General features: G+C 40.4%; 1 protein-coding gene across 1 annotated transcript in view; it reads right to left on the bottom strand.

Annotated features, from left to right (window-relative positions):
• LOC135512503 (protein O-GlcNAcase-like) overlaps window positions 1–16,083 on the bottom strand; it is a 32,749-nt gene that overhangs the window by 5,365 nt on the left and 11,301 nt on the right. Inside the window, exons 5-13 of the mRNA XM_064934591.1 lie at window positions 15,888–16,059; window positions 15,693–15,791; window positions 15,248–15,532; window positions 14,324–14,482; window positions 12,800–12,987; window positions 12,284–12,538; window positions 11,588–11,791; window positions 8,498–8,672; window positions 3,559–3,644 (exon numbers count right to left, since the gene is read on the bottom strand). Coding sequence (XP_064790663.1) covers window positions 3,559–3,644; window positions 8,498–8,672; window positions 11,588–11,791; window positions 12,284–12,538; window positions 12,800–12,987; window positions 14,324–14,482; window positions 15,248–15,532; window positions 15,693–15,791; window positions 15,888–16,059 — 1,623 coding nt within the window. The remainder of the gene's footprint in view (window positions 1–3,558; window positions 3,645–8,497; window positions 8,673–11,587; window positions 11,792–12,283; window positions 12,539–12,799; window positions 12,988–14,323; window positions 14,483–15,247; window positions 15,533–15,692; window positions 15,792–15,887; window positions 16,060–16,083) is intronic.

Genomic DNA, 16,083 nt, shown 5'->3' with positions numbered 1-16,083 from the left:
CAGCTTCACCTGGAATGCTTTTCCAACAGTCTTGAAGGAGTTCCCACGTATGTTGAGCATTTTTTGGCTGCGTTTCCTTCACTCCAACTCATCCCAAACCATCTCAATTGGGTTGAGATCGGGTGATTGTGGAGGCCAGGTCATCTGATGCAGCACTCCATCACTCTCCTTCTTGGTCAAATAGCCCTTACACAGCTTGGAGGTGTGTTGGGTCATTGTCCTGTTGAAAAACAAATGATAGTCCCACTTAGCGCAACCAGATGGAATGGCGTATTGCTGCAGAATGCTGTGGGTGCCATGCTGGTTACGCGTGACTTGAATTTTAAATAAAATCACCAACATCGTCACCAGCAAAACACTCCAACATCACCGCCTCCATGCTTCATGGTGGGAACCACAAATGCGGAGATCATCCGTTCACCTACTCTGCGTCTCAAAAGACACAGCGGTTGGAACCAAATTTTTTAAAATTTGGACAGATTTCCACCGCTCTATTGTCCATTGCTCATGTTTCTTGGCCCAAGCAAGTCTCTTCTTCTTATTGGTGTCCTTCAGCAGTGGTTTCTTTGCAGCAATTGAACCACGAAGGCCTGCTTCATGCAGTCTCCTCTGAACAGTTGACGTTGAGATATGTCTCTTACTTAAACTCTATGAAGCATTTACAGTTGAAGTCGGAAGTTTACATACACTTAGGTTGGAGTCATTAAAACTCTTTTCAACCACTCCACAAATTTCTTGTTAACATACTAGTTTTGGCAAGTCGGTTAGGACATCTACTTTGTGCATGACACAATTCATTTTTACAACAATTGTTCACAGACAGTTTATTTCACTGTATCGCAATTCCAGTGGGTAACACATTTACATACACTAAGTTGACTGTGCCTATAAACAGCTTGGAAAATAACAGAAAATGATGTCATGGCTTTAGAAGCTTCTGATAGGCTAATTGACACAATTTGAGTAAATTGGAGGTGTACCTGTGGATGTATTTCAAGGCCTACCTTCAAACTCAGTGCCTCTTTGCTTGACATCATGAGAGAAAAAAAAAAAAGAATTGTTGACCTCTACAGGTCTGGTTCGTCCTTGGGAGCAATTTCCAAATGCCTGAAGGTACCACATTCATCTGTACAAACAGTAGTACGCAAGTATAAACACCATGGGACCACGCAGCCGTCATATCACTCAGGAAGGAGACGCGTTCTGTCTCCTACAGATGAACGTACTTTGGTGTGAAACAGCAAAAGACCTTGTGAATATGCTGGAGGAAACAGGTACAAAAGTATCTATATCCACAGTAAAACGAGTCCTAAATCGATATAACCTGAAAGGCCTCTCAGCATAAAAAAGCCAGACTGCAGTTTGCAACTGCACATGGGGACAAAGATTGTACTTTTTTGGAGAAATGTCCTTTGGTCTGATGGAAAATAAATAAAACTGTTTGGCCATAATGACCATCTTATGTTTGGAGGAAAAAGGGGGAGGCTTGCAAGCCGAAGAACACCATCCCAACCGCGAAGCACGGGGTGGCAGCATCATGTTGTGAGGGTGTTTTGCTGCAGGAGGGACTGGTGCACTTCACAAAATAGATGGCATCATGAGGAAGGAAAATTATGTGGATATATTGAAGCAAAATCTCAAGACATCAGTCAGGAAATTAAAGCTTGGCCGCAAATGGGTCTTCCAAATGGACAATGACCCCAAGCATACGTCCAAAGTTGTGGCAAAACGGTTTAAGGATAACAAAGTCAAGGTATTGGAGTGGCCATCACAAAGCCCTGACCTCAATCCTTTAGAACATATGTGGGCAAAACTGAAAAAGCGTGTGCGAGCAAGGAGGCCTACAAACCTGACTCAGTTATACCAGCTCTGTCAGGAGGAAGGGGCCAAAATTCACCCAAATTATTATGGGAAGCTTGTGGAAGGCTACCCGAAACATTTGACCCAAGTTTAAAAAAATTCTAGGCAATACTATCAAATCTAATTGAGTGTATGTAAACTTCTGACCCACTGGGAATGTGATCAAATAAATAAAAGCTGAAATAAATCACTCTACTATTATTTCACATTCTTAAAATAAAGTTGTGATCCTAACTGACCTAAGACAGGGAATTTTACTAATGTCAGGAATTGTGAAAAACTGAGTTTAAATGTATTTGGCTAAGGTGTATGTAAACTTCCGACTCCAACTGTATTTGGGCTGCAATCTGAGGTGCAGTTATTCTAATGAATTTATACTCTGCAGCAGAGGTAACTCTGGGTCTTCCTTTCATGTGGCGGTCCTCACGAGAGTCAGTTTCATCATAGCACTTGATGTTTTTTGCGACTGTACTTGAAGAAACTTTCAAAGTTCTTGACATTTTCCGGATTGACTGACCTTCATGTCTTAAAGTAACAATGGACTGTGGTTTCTCTTTGCTTATTAGATATTTTTCATGCCATAATATGGACTTGGTCTTTTACCAAACAGGGCTATCTTCTGTATACCACTCCTACCTTGTCACAACACAACTGATTGGCTCAAACGCATTAAGAAGGAAAGAAATTCCACAAATTAACTTTTAACAAGCCATACCTGTTAATTGAAATGCATTCCAGGTGACTACCTCATGAAGCTGGTTGAGAGAATGCCAAGAGTGTGCAAAGCTGTCATCAAGGCAAAGGGTGGCTACTTTGAAGAATCCCAAATATATTTTGATTTCTTTAACCTTTTTTGGTTACTACACGATTCCATGTGTTACTTCATTCTGCTGAAGTCTTCACTATTACTCTACAATGTCGAAAATAGAAGAAAAAACTGGAATGAGTGGGTGTCCAAACTTTTGACTGGTAATGTATATTAAACATTAGATACAGCTAAAGACTAACCACCAAGTCTTTTGAAGATCATCTACTACAGAGTTGGGAAGAAAACTGTTTCCAACAGTCTAGGAGGATCGTCCAACAGTATATTCTAGGCTAGGAGAATCGTGTTTGCTCACAGAGTTTTTTGTGCGGGCGGACTCGCTTGCGTTCTCGCTGGCGCTGTGATGCATACGCTTCCGTGTGCAAAGGGGGGATTTTTGCACTGAGCGTTTCCTGCAAAGAAATGAGATGTTGGATTTCCATGACACGAGCCATGCCACACGTTCAGGGGAGAGGAGGCAGAACGCGTGCGCCAAGGAAAAGCAGCATCTCCTTTGGGCAGTCAGCTGAAAGAAATTCGAATTTGAGACACTTTGGAGATTAGAAAACCAGTGTGACTGCTTTAGCTTTTTACGATGTCAATTCACCCTTTCCAATTTTAGACTGATCAGGCCATACCAGATGCTGGTTGGACCAATATCTTTACAAATTCACAGGCACTCTGTCCAAGACATGGACTTATTTATATAAGGATTCTGAGGTATACACCCTTTAAAGAGACTTAAACCTAGTAATAAGCCCACCTTAGACAGACCAAACCCTCTCGCGTCTGCTGTGCGCAACAACCACTTTCTCTTCAACACAAAACTCTTATTTTCTTTACTAGCATTACATCACATTTATGATCTGTGAAGTCAGTGCATTGGTATATACCTGGAACTCTCCTGCTAGACCGCCCCTAAAGGCCCAAGGCTCTTGGTCTCCACTAAGGAACTGTGCAGTGGCCTGACTACGGCACCCTGTTAGGAGCACACAGCGGTGGATGGACACAGCATTACCATGGGACCCAGAAATAGAGCAGAACTTGCAGAGAGGTGGTGGTGGTGGGGGGGGGGGGGGTTCAAGGAGGGTCAGGTTATCATTATTTTTCAATAACTCTAAAGAAAATAAAAAGCTTTTTTAAATAATAAAATGTATATGAAATGGGTTTGGCTGGACTTGGGGCTCAAGCAACTAAAGCTTACTTTTGTGTCTCTCACTGGGAAGAATCATTGAGGTTATAAAGCCTGACTCAAACGGATTCTGGTTCACTTGCAGTGAGAACTTCCCAGTCATCCATACTCTAACTAGCTTAACTGACCTTAGATCAGTGTTTAGGAGGAACTCGTCCTACTGTGTAAGCTTCAGCTGCCGTCGCCCCACTGATCCCAGCACCTCATCTGAAGTCACATTCTCATCTAACCTGCCTCAGCACATGACCAGGGAGAAGGACTCAAACCAGGAAGAGTGAGAGGCTTTGAATTTTTAAAAACTCAACACAGAGAGGACAGTTCCATGTAGACACATAACTAAAAGGGGTGCAGTTTCAGTGCACCTCAAGTGCTCGCTTGACTGGGGAGTACCTACTGTGGTGTTGGCACTCTGCTCCGTTCTTACAAGAGCAGCCTTGAAAATTGTATTGTCAGTCACACCTTTCAAATATATGAGTGATTGCCATCATTGGTTGTTGTGCCTGTGAAGCACTTTGTTCCAAAAAAAAGTGCTATATAGAGTAAGATCAGATTGATAGACGATGCCACATCTGGTGAGGTCTCCTGTCATGTGTAGACACAGATGCAGCACGAGAACATTACAGTAGAGTTAACACTCCTGCTATAACATACAGTAACAACCTCACCCTGACTAGAACACTTCCTCTGACGAGGCTGGCTTCACTCATCACACTGATGCACCCACAGAGAGGAACTCACAGCTAGCTTTTAGCTGCTTGGGAGTGAATCACTGGAGACACAGATCTCTAGCTTAATAAAATTGTTATTTCACAGTTTTGTTCTGCTTGCCTCAGCGTGTCATGTTGCAATGTAAGTTGCTAGTCGCTTTGTGAAGGAACGATTAGTCACTTTCAAAGCATATTACAGACTGAAAAATGTGTATACTGTAGTTAGCACCCCAAAACTAGAGGATGGTAGAGAGACTAACAATCTGAAAGCCTGGTGTGAACCCCAGTGTGTAGGTGCACCCAGTGCCTGTCCAAACCACATCTATGGTTTGGCCTACTGGTAAAAACATACATGCTAGAGAGAAACAAATGCTGTCAGAGAAAAAAAGAATAAAATACGTTAACGCTTATCGCCCGCTACTACAGATCGCTGCGCAAAATTGTGACTGTGACTTCATCCGGAGGGCAGCTTTCCTTACATCACCCAAATCAAATCTCTTAATCTGATATGAAAATCAATCAAAACAAAAAACATTTACAAAGGTGACAAGGCCAGCAGTGAGCATACGTTGGCCATTGCGATCCAATAGCAGTAGAAACTGGTACTGAGGATTTGTCCATCTGCACACGGTGAAAGGAGAGAACAGTAGAAGATAGTCGTTAGCAAATGTGTCCAAGTAACAACACCAGCGAGGAGAAGGTAAGACTGACTGCCGGTTGCACAACTACAGACCAGTAAGGGGATGAACACATAGATAGGGCCTTGATGGCAGTTTAGTAATAAAAGAGAAGGTGTTGTCTACAAAACAATAGATTGACCTGATGAGGGAAAGCCTTTATGTTGCTTAATGTTCTGTTTAGCTAGCCCACAGCCAGTGCTGTTTAGAAAGACAGACCTCCACTAAATTATTCACAAAGACCTACAACATGGTTCTCTACAGTCTAAAATGTTATACTGGTTTATAATGCCATTATAGCTATGATATAGCAGTGGTTCTGCCAGTGTGGGTTTGCTGCCTGCTGTTTACTGTATAGGTTAGAGTCTTCTGCTCTGGACAGAAACCTGTGAATGAAACATGGTTATTGTGTAACCTACAGGCCATGCTAGTGCTTCAGGGTTGATCAAAACAGCTTTCTATGGCTGCAGACGACCTCTCGCAGAAAAGTTGTTCTAACTGTATAATGGTGCATTTGGGATCCCTGACTGGTTGACTCATTATCAAGACATGTTACATGTAGTTGAGGTGTGTGTAAGACGGAGTGTTTTTAAGTCCAAAGAGAATGGGCTCCGATACAGCTAGAATAAACTATTCAAGAGAGGCCAGGCACTCAGAGCCAGCAATAACACTGGTACACAGAGCATGTGTTGAGAATAGGCTCTGCATTGACCTTGCAGACCTCTGCAGTTACTGCATTAGTGGGGGCATTTTATGAAATTAATAGTTTCAATACGGTAACACATTGTCTCAGAGCATTCATTGTTATCTTTGTTCTTGCACCAGAATGGCCTTCCACAGTCAGTCACCTTGCTCTCCAAGCTCGTTGGCACGCTAAGGGGTGGGAGTGAACGCAGAAGCCTGTTACTTGACACACAGCAAGCAGCAGTACCCCATATCTGGAACCATCACCACTGATACGGACTCTTCACTTAGTTGTGGTGGACCAATTTATTTCGGTGTGGCGAGCAGTGCAAGCGGCATTCAGTCAGTCGAAAAGTAAAATGAACAAATCAAAAAGTGCAATAAAAACAGAATCAAAACAACGATTGACAAGCAATGTAGCAGATGTCTGTCTGGCACTGGTGGATATATAAACTAAGCCTAAGTTATCCTAATACGAGCCCGTAAGAGCTGACAACAAGAGTGCTCTAGACTCACCTTGAACACAGGTGAAAGCCAAGAGAAGTGAAATATTGCGTTGCCAAGTCAAATATGCTTTATCCATCTGTTAAGCAGACTGGGCAGTGGGCACTATATTTACAGTACCTGTGCAGATGCTTAATATGTGCATGACTAAACTACCTAAGACTGGACGGCAGATGAAAAATCATACAGCTGCACTATCAATTTTTAGCATGGAGAAAGTGTAATATGGTTATAAACATATCTGTAATGCTCATAAACATGCTTACCTCAATGGTATTCACCTTTGTGTATATTTTCAGCTCATCTAAAACTAGAGAATAGCTGCATTTTCACTGGATTAATAACTTCACCATGAAGCTTAAAGACGTGACATTTATTTGTTCATGCCTACAGTATATGCATTTCATGTCCTACACTTACTAACTGTTCTGCTGCTCTGAGGAGTCGGAGTCATGCTGAATCGTTCCAGGTGTCCATACCATACGTACCTAGTTGGTCTGTGTGTATGAGTAGGGGACGTCAAACATTCAGGCTGCTGCACGGAAACTATGGAGACTCTAGTCTAGAGCATTTTTAAACTCTCTAAATGGTTAAATAAGTGAGAAACAGATGTCATTGTTGTACTAGTTCGTGAGTGGGCAACATATACTATCATCTTAAAGTGACATGTTGAATGACTTAGTATTTTACATCAAATTATTGTATATTGCGCTAATTTCCCTAACGTGGACAGTTTGTGTTACTACCTTACACAAGCTTGCATTGTCACCCTATAACATTAAGTGGAATTACACATCCTTTTTACCTCAGATTGGTGATGTTAGTATAAACGTTTATAGTCATCACAATGACATAAGATTGACTGCTTAAAGCATATCGATATGATAGGTTTTGTACCATTGATTTTGTAACATGATGGGATGCACATGACTTAGGACGCAGAGTTAATGAAATGGCACGGAACATTCGGAGCGGTCTCTCTATCAAAGTCGCTGGCCACACACCAATACATGGATTTGACATTCAGACTATCACTTAAATAGCATCCAACCATTGTCACTGTTGATGTCCTATGCCACGTCGTGATTATTTTACATTAACTAACAGAAAATGAAGTCTGTCCCCTTTTCCATGATGGTAGCCTCCCGAAATCAACATCCAATACATAGATATAAGTTCTCATCTAACCAACCATGTATAGGTTATTCCAAGTTTCAGTGTGGCCGTTCAATAGTGTTAGTTTGAACAGCGCTACAGCCCAAACATTTGGCCCCTGCTTTATTGATTTTAGCGTGATATCGATGGAAGTGATTAACAAAAAAAGTGTTGCGTACACTGACCGCGTTGGCGACCCACTTGAATCAAAATAACCCGTGATGTACACATTATTCCCAGATTCAGTGTGTTTCTTTTTAGCTGTGTTAGTTCTCCCCCCTCTCACGCAATCGATTTCAACGTGACATCAATATGAATGGTTGAGAAATAAGTGTTGTGTTTCTCTTTCTGTTTCGGTGACCCACAAATCAAAATGCATCACTCCAAAATGTAACTGACTATCTTTTACAGGTTGTTGTCTCACCAGTGATGTAAAAAAAATATATTTAAAAAAACATTTTTTTTGTTGTGTTAGTTTCAAAAGCATGTACAACATGATTTCCTCGCTATTTCAATGATTTATTGACACTTGTCAAGACAACTGTATTTTTGGTGCATGTGCAGTTTATAAGGGGATTATATGATTACTATTGTTGTACATGCATGTGTAGATTGAAAACAGAAACATAAAATGTTCTAAGTGTCATAAACTGTTTCTGCAAATTAGTTATTGATTTGGACACATTAAAATGGTTTTGACATTGGGCTATTTATGAAAATGTATTGTCAACCGGAGGAAGCGTCAGCATTAATTTCCAATGGCATTGTACTTAATCGGGTAAAAACTGCTGAATGATTCCAAAAATGTGCCGCAATTGATTTATTTTGATGATATATCAGAAATCACCAAAACGGGTTTGCCCTGCCTAATATGAGTGTGGATGTGTGAGCGTGTGTGTGTGTCCGTGCGTACCTAGCCACTGGACAAAGGACTTGACCATGGAGGTGATGCTCTTGATGTCCCAGATGTAGGGGTAGAGGTCGTAGAGGATGGTGCGGTTGGCTGAATTAGAGAGCCTGGTGAACATCTGGATGACCGAGCAACACATCTCCTCAAACTTCTCAGCCCGGCACTTCCACTCCGCAACCTGGGGGCAGACAACAGGGTGGTGTTCTTTAGGGCACCCTATCTCTTTAAACAGAATCTTAAATACACACCCCCAGAAATCACAATTAGTCAATATTCAGCTTGAATCTTTCCAAAACACAGGATAAATTCTAGGTATAATTTTAAATGAAGCTTCCGTTACTGATACAATATTTTCCATGCTTTCCCCCTTTGTATATACCATAGATATTCAACCAAAACAATCTTGTTGAGGGAAATGTAGTATCACAAACAATATTCCTAATCTGTTGATTACTATTATTTATCTTTTAGGATGTTAATATTGCCAAAGAATATATTTTCATGTAAACCGATGTTACTTACATCAACCAGAGGAATACAAAAAATAAATAATAAAAATAATCTTGGAATTGCATCAAAAACAATTGCATAGGGTTATTGGAATTCTATAATTATCAAGAAATTCCCCATATGAGAGTAGATATCCATCCTCATTCAGTAACTACACAAAGAAAATATTTTTGTTCTTAAACAAGTTAAGAAAAAAAATACTTATTTTTAAATAGTATATCTTTGTTGTTCCATAGAAAGTATCTGTGAGAGGGAAAATTATGTTTATTTCTCAAATAAAGCATTATATCAAAACAATTAAATATAACAACCGGTCCTGTTTTCTTTGTAACAAAGTTATATATGTCAATCCAAAACATTATACTATAAATACAGTTATAAAAACAAATGAAAAATGGTTTTCCTCCATTCCACAGAAATCACAATTAGTCAATATAATAATATAACATCCAAGCAAAAAGTGCCTGCTCATGGAATTTGGCCAATTCTAGAAGGATTTTATCAACATCAAAATTACACCGGAGCAGAAATTCTAAACCACCAAGAGTCAAATAAATACTTATGGATGACATTCCAAATACTATTCTGGTTCTTAATATACTTCAGAGTCCAATTTATTGTCAAAGTATTATTTAGAGTATTGAAATCTAAAACCTCAAGGTATCCGTGTTCTTTGGATTACTGAGAATATCTTTCCATAGATAGTGAGGCTTGTTCCTCCAATAAAATTATAAATCGGGATAAGTCAAGTGATAACGAGACATAAACCGACCTGGATAACCATCAGCTTCAGACAATAAAACCTGACCATTTGAAATATCTCTCAGTAACTAGGTTTAATTTCTTATTTGTTTTCTCAAAAAAAAAAACTCTATCATGCAGGAAACTGCTTTAGAAACCCCATTCCTGTCTCTCAAAAATATGGTGGTGTCATAGTTTAAATTCATTGCTGAAATACCTTGAAAACTCCCTTTCTTGATATGAAAAGCCATAATTTGAGTAACAAATACAAATTGGGTACCTCTGCCTAATGCCACGTCCAACATCAAATCATCAAATCTTTGAGATGTCCCGTGCGCTAATTTCACAGAGCTAGTACAACCACTGTATGAAGTTGACTACTTAAAAAAGTAATCAAACCACAAAAAAACATACTGCTATGAACATAAACTCATGTTATACAGTGTCAAAAGCTTTATTAAATCTACAAACTTAAGAAAATGATCAAGGATGAGGTTATTATAGTCAATCATATCTAAGATCAACCTGATGTTATTACTAATGTGTTGACCATACATAAAACTAGACGGTTCTTCATCAATTAAATGACGTAAATCTTGTTTCCACCTCTTCGCAAATACAAGGGCAAATAACAAATCCCTGAAATCATTATAAATCTTCTTAGCGGTGTTTGCTACATTGTCCCCCAAAAAATCCATATTGGAAGTTGACTGGGCTGATGTATACAGATAAAATTGGGAAACATGCTGAGAGATTTCTTTTGGATTTTCATTTGGAGTATTTGATCATTCATTTATTTACATCAGAAGTCATTCCGCCCTGTACTTTTTTCTAAATTAAAGAAATATTTTGTATTTCTCTCTTCCATCCATTTTTGTCTAGATCTTACAATTTGCTCCCCGGGCCTTTTCCTCGTAGATACAGTCTAACTGCATTTGCAGTGATGATAACTCCAGTAATTCCTGATTAGTTAGATCATTTTTTTTGTACAATCCATTATTCCCTTTATGATGTTATATTATTTCTCTCTTTTGACACAAGAAATTTCTTTCCCCATCGTTTCTCATTGCTTATTTGAGCTGTTCTTGCCATAATATGGACTTGGTCTTTTACCAAATAGGGCAGTCTTCTGTATAACACCCCCCCCACCTTGTCACAACACAACTAATTGTCTCAAACGCATTAAGGAAAGAAATTACACAAATGAACCTTTAACAAGGCACACCTGTTAATTGAAATGCATTCCAGGTGACTACCTCATGAAGCTGGTTAAGAGAATGCCAAGAGTGTGCAACGCTGTCATCAAGGCAAAGGGTGGCTACTTTGAAGAATTCCAAATATATTTTGATTTGTTTAACACTTTTTTGGTTACTACATGACTCCATGTGTTGTTAAGTTGTAAAGAAAAAGCCTTGAATGTGTAGGTGTGTCCAAACGCTGTTTTTGTTGCAACTGCAGCCTAAAATGAACAACTTTGTGAGAAACCTCTAAAATTGTTCCTCAGCTAGAAATTTTACGACCTCTCATGCCGCCTTCTTGAGCGACCCCTCATCCACAGCCTTAGTTAGAACTAAATGTATCGACACGGCAAAACGGTCATCTCCGTGAGGAGATTTTACATTGTGTGTGCCACAGCATGGATACAGTTTCAGTGTTTTAGACCCACCCCCAATGGCTGCATAAAGGTACTACACAACTACCATTTTGTACCGCAGTGGTGATCACCACCACACCTGAATATTTCATAGCTCTGAATATCAGAAAAAAATTCTAATGACTAACAAGGCTAATCTAGGGATAATGTCCCTCCTCCCTACCCATCCCTCCATCCCCTACACCTACCTTCTCTGGTTCCTTGCCCTCGCAGTTGACGCTGACAGTGCTGCTATTGGCCCGTAGCCAGTTGAACTCCTTGAGCATGTGCAGGGCTTTGGGTCCGTATTCATAGGGCAGGTAGAAGAGCTCAGCTAGCAGGGTCAGGTCCTCCAGAGAGAGAGGCTCTGCCGTGTACAATGCCTTCTCATTGGGACCAGGTACAAAGACATCCTGAAAGACAAATACAAGTAATTGTTTAAACACAAGTCACTTTGGAAAATCTGAGTCACGGACACACATACTGGGTTCAAACACTATTTAAGATATATTCCCGACAAAGACATTTGAAAGTAAGTATTTGTATATTTCTTGTTTGAAAATACAAGTAGTTGAATATTGGAATGCATTTGGAAATACACTTGGAAAGTATTGGCATTTATTTTAAAATACACTTGTCTGTGTATTTGAGTATTTTAAAATACAAATATTTAAATACTCCAATGCATTTGAACCCAGGTCTGGTATTTGAAATAACGTATTTGAAAATAGTTTCAAATACTAAGCTATTTGAAGGAATTGTTTTGAAAATACTTTCAAATACTTTCAATAGAAGTAGTTGATTAGGGCCGTATTATTTGAAAATACACAGAACACAAGTATTTAAATAACAAATAATAAAACATGTATTTGAACCCAGTTCCAACACACACACAAACAACTTACCTGTTTGAGCTGTTCGTCTGTCTGCATGGGGGCCATGTCAATGTCCTCCTCTGGAGACTTGGACTCGGGAACCAGGACTTCCCTGTCTGTGTCCATGGGCTTCAGATCCTCTGCCATCTTGTCTATAAGGACCAGGCTGCTCTTGGTCTCATTTGCAGCCTCTGCTACAGGGTCTGACTCTGGGTCCGTCTCATCTGGTTTCTCCACAACCATCTCCATGGGCTCTTCATCAGACTCCTTCTTCTCAACATCCACCTGAACAACATTAGAAACGCTTAGAAAACTTTTAGGAAACAAGTTATTGCCTCACCATCTTGGTGAGCCCATGTAGAATTGTGTGTTATTCTTGATCAGTTGTAATTAAATATTTTGTTTTGTTGTACTGTATGTAGACTGTGAGACTTGGCACAACAGAGACAAACCATGGAAACCAACTTAAAACCATTGGATGTGCACTGCATACTGTATGTTCTACCCTATCTAATATAAAATGATCTAAGTTAAATCAGTAACTACCTCCTCCACCTCTTGTTGTTGCAGTCTCTTGGCCATGGGGTGGTTGTTGGGGTCAGGGGCGCCTGTGGGAGTCATGATGGGCTGTTGGAACACTGTAGTGACTGTAGTAGCAGAGCAGAGGGAGGAGGCACCTAGTGATGACACGTCAATAGCTGAAATCTTAGCTCCGCTGTGGGGTACCTGGCGACCTGGAGAGGAGACAAGAACAGAGACATTGTCAACATGCTATACAAGAGGCTTTTATAACAAATATCAACATACTAGACAATAATAGAATGGCTAGCTTTAATGCATGAGTGAAATAAGTGTTTAAAATCCAGTGCTGAATGTTTCGAGAGACATTTACCATTGTTTCAAATGATACAGTATGAAGTAAGGAAACACACACACACACACGTTATTTAAGTGACAATGCCAGAGAAGCAGGTGATCGGAGGATATATTGGCACGGGTGTTTAGGCCCAAGACGATTTTTTCATTAAAAACATTATTTTGATGCATTTATTCATACTATTTCATCCTCCCACAAGATATAGTCCCAACACAAGTCTAGGGTTGCTACCCAAGCCAGCTGGTCGTTCGTTCTATTGGCTCTGTTGACAGAGATGCGACCCAGTCGTTCAGTCTTTTTGTTCTGTATCTATGGACGCGACCCAATTCTTCGTTCTAAAATGTTCCATTGCCATACTGGCTGGCAATGTTCTTATCCCTTCCTTGCTAGCTTGCCAACTACAAAGCAACAATCTATCCGCAATATTAAAGATGATCCATCCCCTAATAAAAAATATATATATAAAAAAGCAAACCAACTACGGCTAACTTACAGTCATGTCAAACAGTGCAGACAGAATAACAACAGTAGCTGCATTTGCATAAGCTGTTTTCTAGTGTAATTTATTTGGATACATCCTGAACAATAAGATAATGAGGCACGATTTCACCTGGCATAGAAAATGGACTCTCACATCAGGACACTGTTACTCAGAGGAGCTAGTAAACAACACAGCTAACACAATATCTTCAAATTGAAGCAGGAAAGACTGCAAACTAGCAGTCTAGTTTGTATATATCCATAAAAAAATATGCCAGCTGATTCATGATTTCGACTGGCTGAGGAAAAGCTGCCTTCCTCTGTCTAGTCCCGACCTCGACACGTTCATTACTATGGGACAGTTGGAGATCGAATTTGAATATTGAAACAATGTTGCAAATGTCAGAGACAGACAGCAAGGTTTATACAAATCTCCACTGTTGAAAATAAAATGTTAGTCAAAAAGAAACGTGAGATAATGTCAAGATGCTTTTATAGGAGATGAAGTTTATAAAGTGCCTAACTGGGCTAATGACACAGTAGATTGCGCAGTCAGAGGGAACAAAGTAAATATGCATTTTAACGTCATAGATTTAGCCGATGGTAACTTGTGGAACAGACACCGGCTGGAATGTGCTTTTAACCAATCAGCATTCAGGATTAGACCCACCAGTTGTATAAATGAGAGATGATAGGTTGGTGACGGTTCTTACTGTTGTACTGGTGAGGCACTACAAACTCCCCCAGCCACTCTGTGAGGGCCAGTTTCAGGGCCAGCTGAGGGCTGTACAACATGTCTGTCTCTAACTCCTCATCACTGCCCTCATTCTCCAGCTTGATCTGGATAGACACGGTACTGTCCTCTCCATCCGCTGAGAGGAGGGAGGAGGAAGGAGAGAGAGGGGGGAAGGGAGAGAAAAGGAGGAAGAGAGGAAGGGAGATAAATAAGATTAAGATGACTTTATTGGTACATTTCACAAAAAATCCAACCGAAATTTGACTTCTGCTTTTAACCCAACCCCTCGAAAGACACATTCAGGTTTTGGAGAGGTGCGGGGGGCTGCCACACTGATAACCAAACAGATCCCCATTACCAGGTGTAATGTACAGGCCTGTTTGAATACTGTGAAAGTGCCTCCTTCCCTTCCTCTATTGGAGTAATCAATAACGTGATTGGATTTAATTGAAAGCCATGTAATCTGAATAGACACAACGCTGTCCTCTTTCGAGAATATATATAATATTTTGTGTCATTCTTAAAAACCAAACAGACGAGACTTTGGCAGCCATTTCATGTACCTTGTGTGATGGTGAGTGACCCTACTCTACAAATACCAAAATATTCACTCAATTGTCGTCATTAATTGGCAATAACACTCTCAGATTCAGGACATCAATGAAAACCAACACACACAGCAGTCGTGAGAACCAAAGCTGTACATCCCTGCTTTAAGAAATGTGTATTTTTAGCTCAATCGGGCACATTACAGAACATAATTTCCCTGACGAATAAATCTAATAAAGTAAGTGGATAAATAAATAAATGAAGTCCACCCCGGTCAGACGTACCCATGACGATGATATGTGTAATTTCATAGTACCCGATCCAAATGTGTCAGAAATCAAGTCAGACTTACTCATGGCGACATCCTTGCGCACTCCGTTCATGTTGGACTTGTACCAGGTGGCAAGGGTGTGGATGGCCACGAAGTTGGACTCGAACTCACAGTTGGGGTTGGTGAGAACCCCCTTGAGGCGGGGGATGAGCTCTGTGGAGCGCCCCTTGTACGGCCCCAGGAACAGACGCTTCTGGTCATAGTCGTTGGCATGGATATTGTCCCAGATCACCGGAGCTCTCTTCAGGATCTTAGAGACCTCCTCTATGGACTCCACTGTAATGTCTTTGGATACCACCTTAGGACCTAGAAAATTATGTCCGATGTAGGAGTCATGCAAGTTCTAAAGTATATTTAAAAATATGTTACACGGTCCGTTACTGTGTTTATCTTATAATGGTAAGGTTAATTCCATCTAATGAGTGCCAAAACATGTTGGATATGAACTAGTTTGGATCTACTGTACCTGTCCACAGCACTTCAATACCAGGCAGCAGCTTCTCTCCCACTGTGTGCAGGTAGGGAGACTGGGCCACATTGGGGTAACAGAACGTTCCACAGTACTCTGGTTTTAGGGAGACATTGAAAAACATACATGAAATTTATATCTTCCTTCAACTTTGAATCTAGACCAAATTTCAGTAACAACATACAGGGTTACCTGTGGGGCAGAAGAGGAAGGACTCAGGCTCTCCCAGGTACTGAAAGATCTCATTGGTGATGGACACCTGGGCATGGGCGAAGGAGCTGAACACTTCCTTGTCGGCGGGGCACATGTTGTGGTCGATGTCGTCAAACAGTAAGGCAAATGACTTGCAGCCAAAGTGAGTTACCTAATGGAGAGAATGAATAATTAT

Source organism: Oncorhynchus masou, chromosome 24, assembly GCF_036934945.1.
Source record: "Oncorhynchus masou masou isolate Uvic2021 chromosome 24, UVic_Omas_1.1, whole genome shotgun sequence".
In the NCBI taxonomy this organism is placed as follows: Eukaryota; Metazoa; Chordata; class Actinopteri; order Salmoniformes; family Salmonidae; genus Oncorhynchus; species Oncorhynchus masou.
Note: the sequence above shows the minus strand (reverse complement) of the source record. Positions and strands in the feature narration are given on the sequence as shown.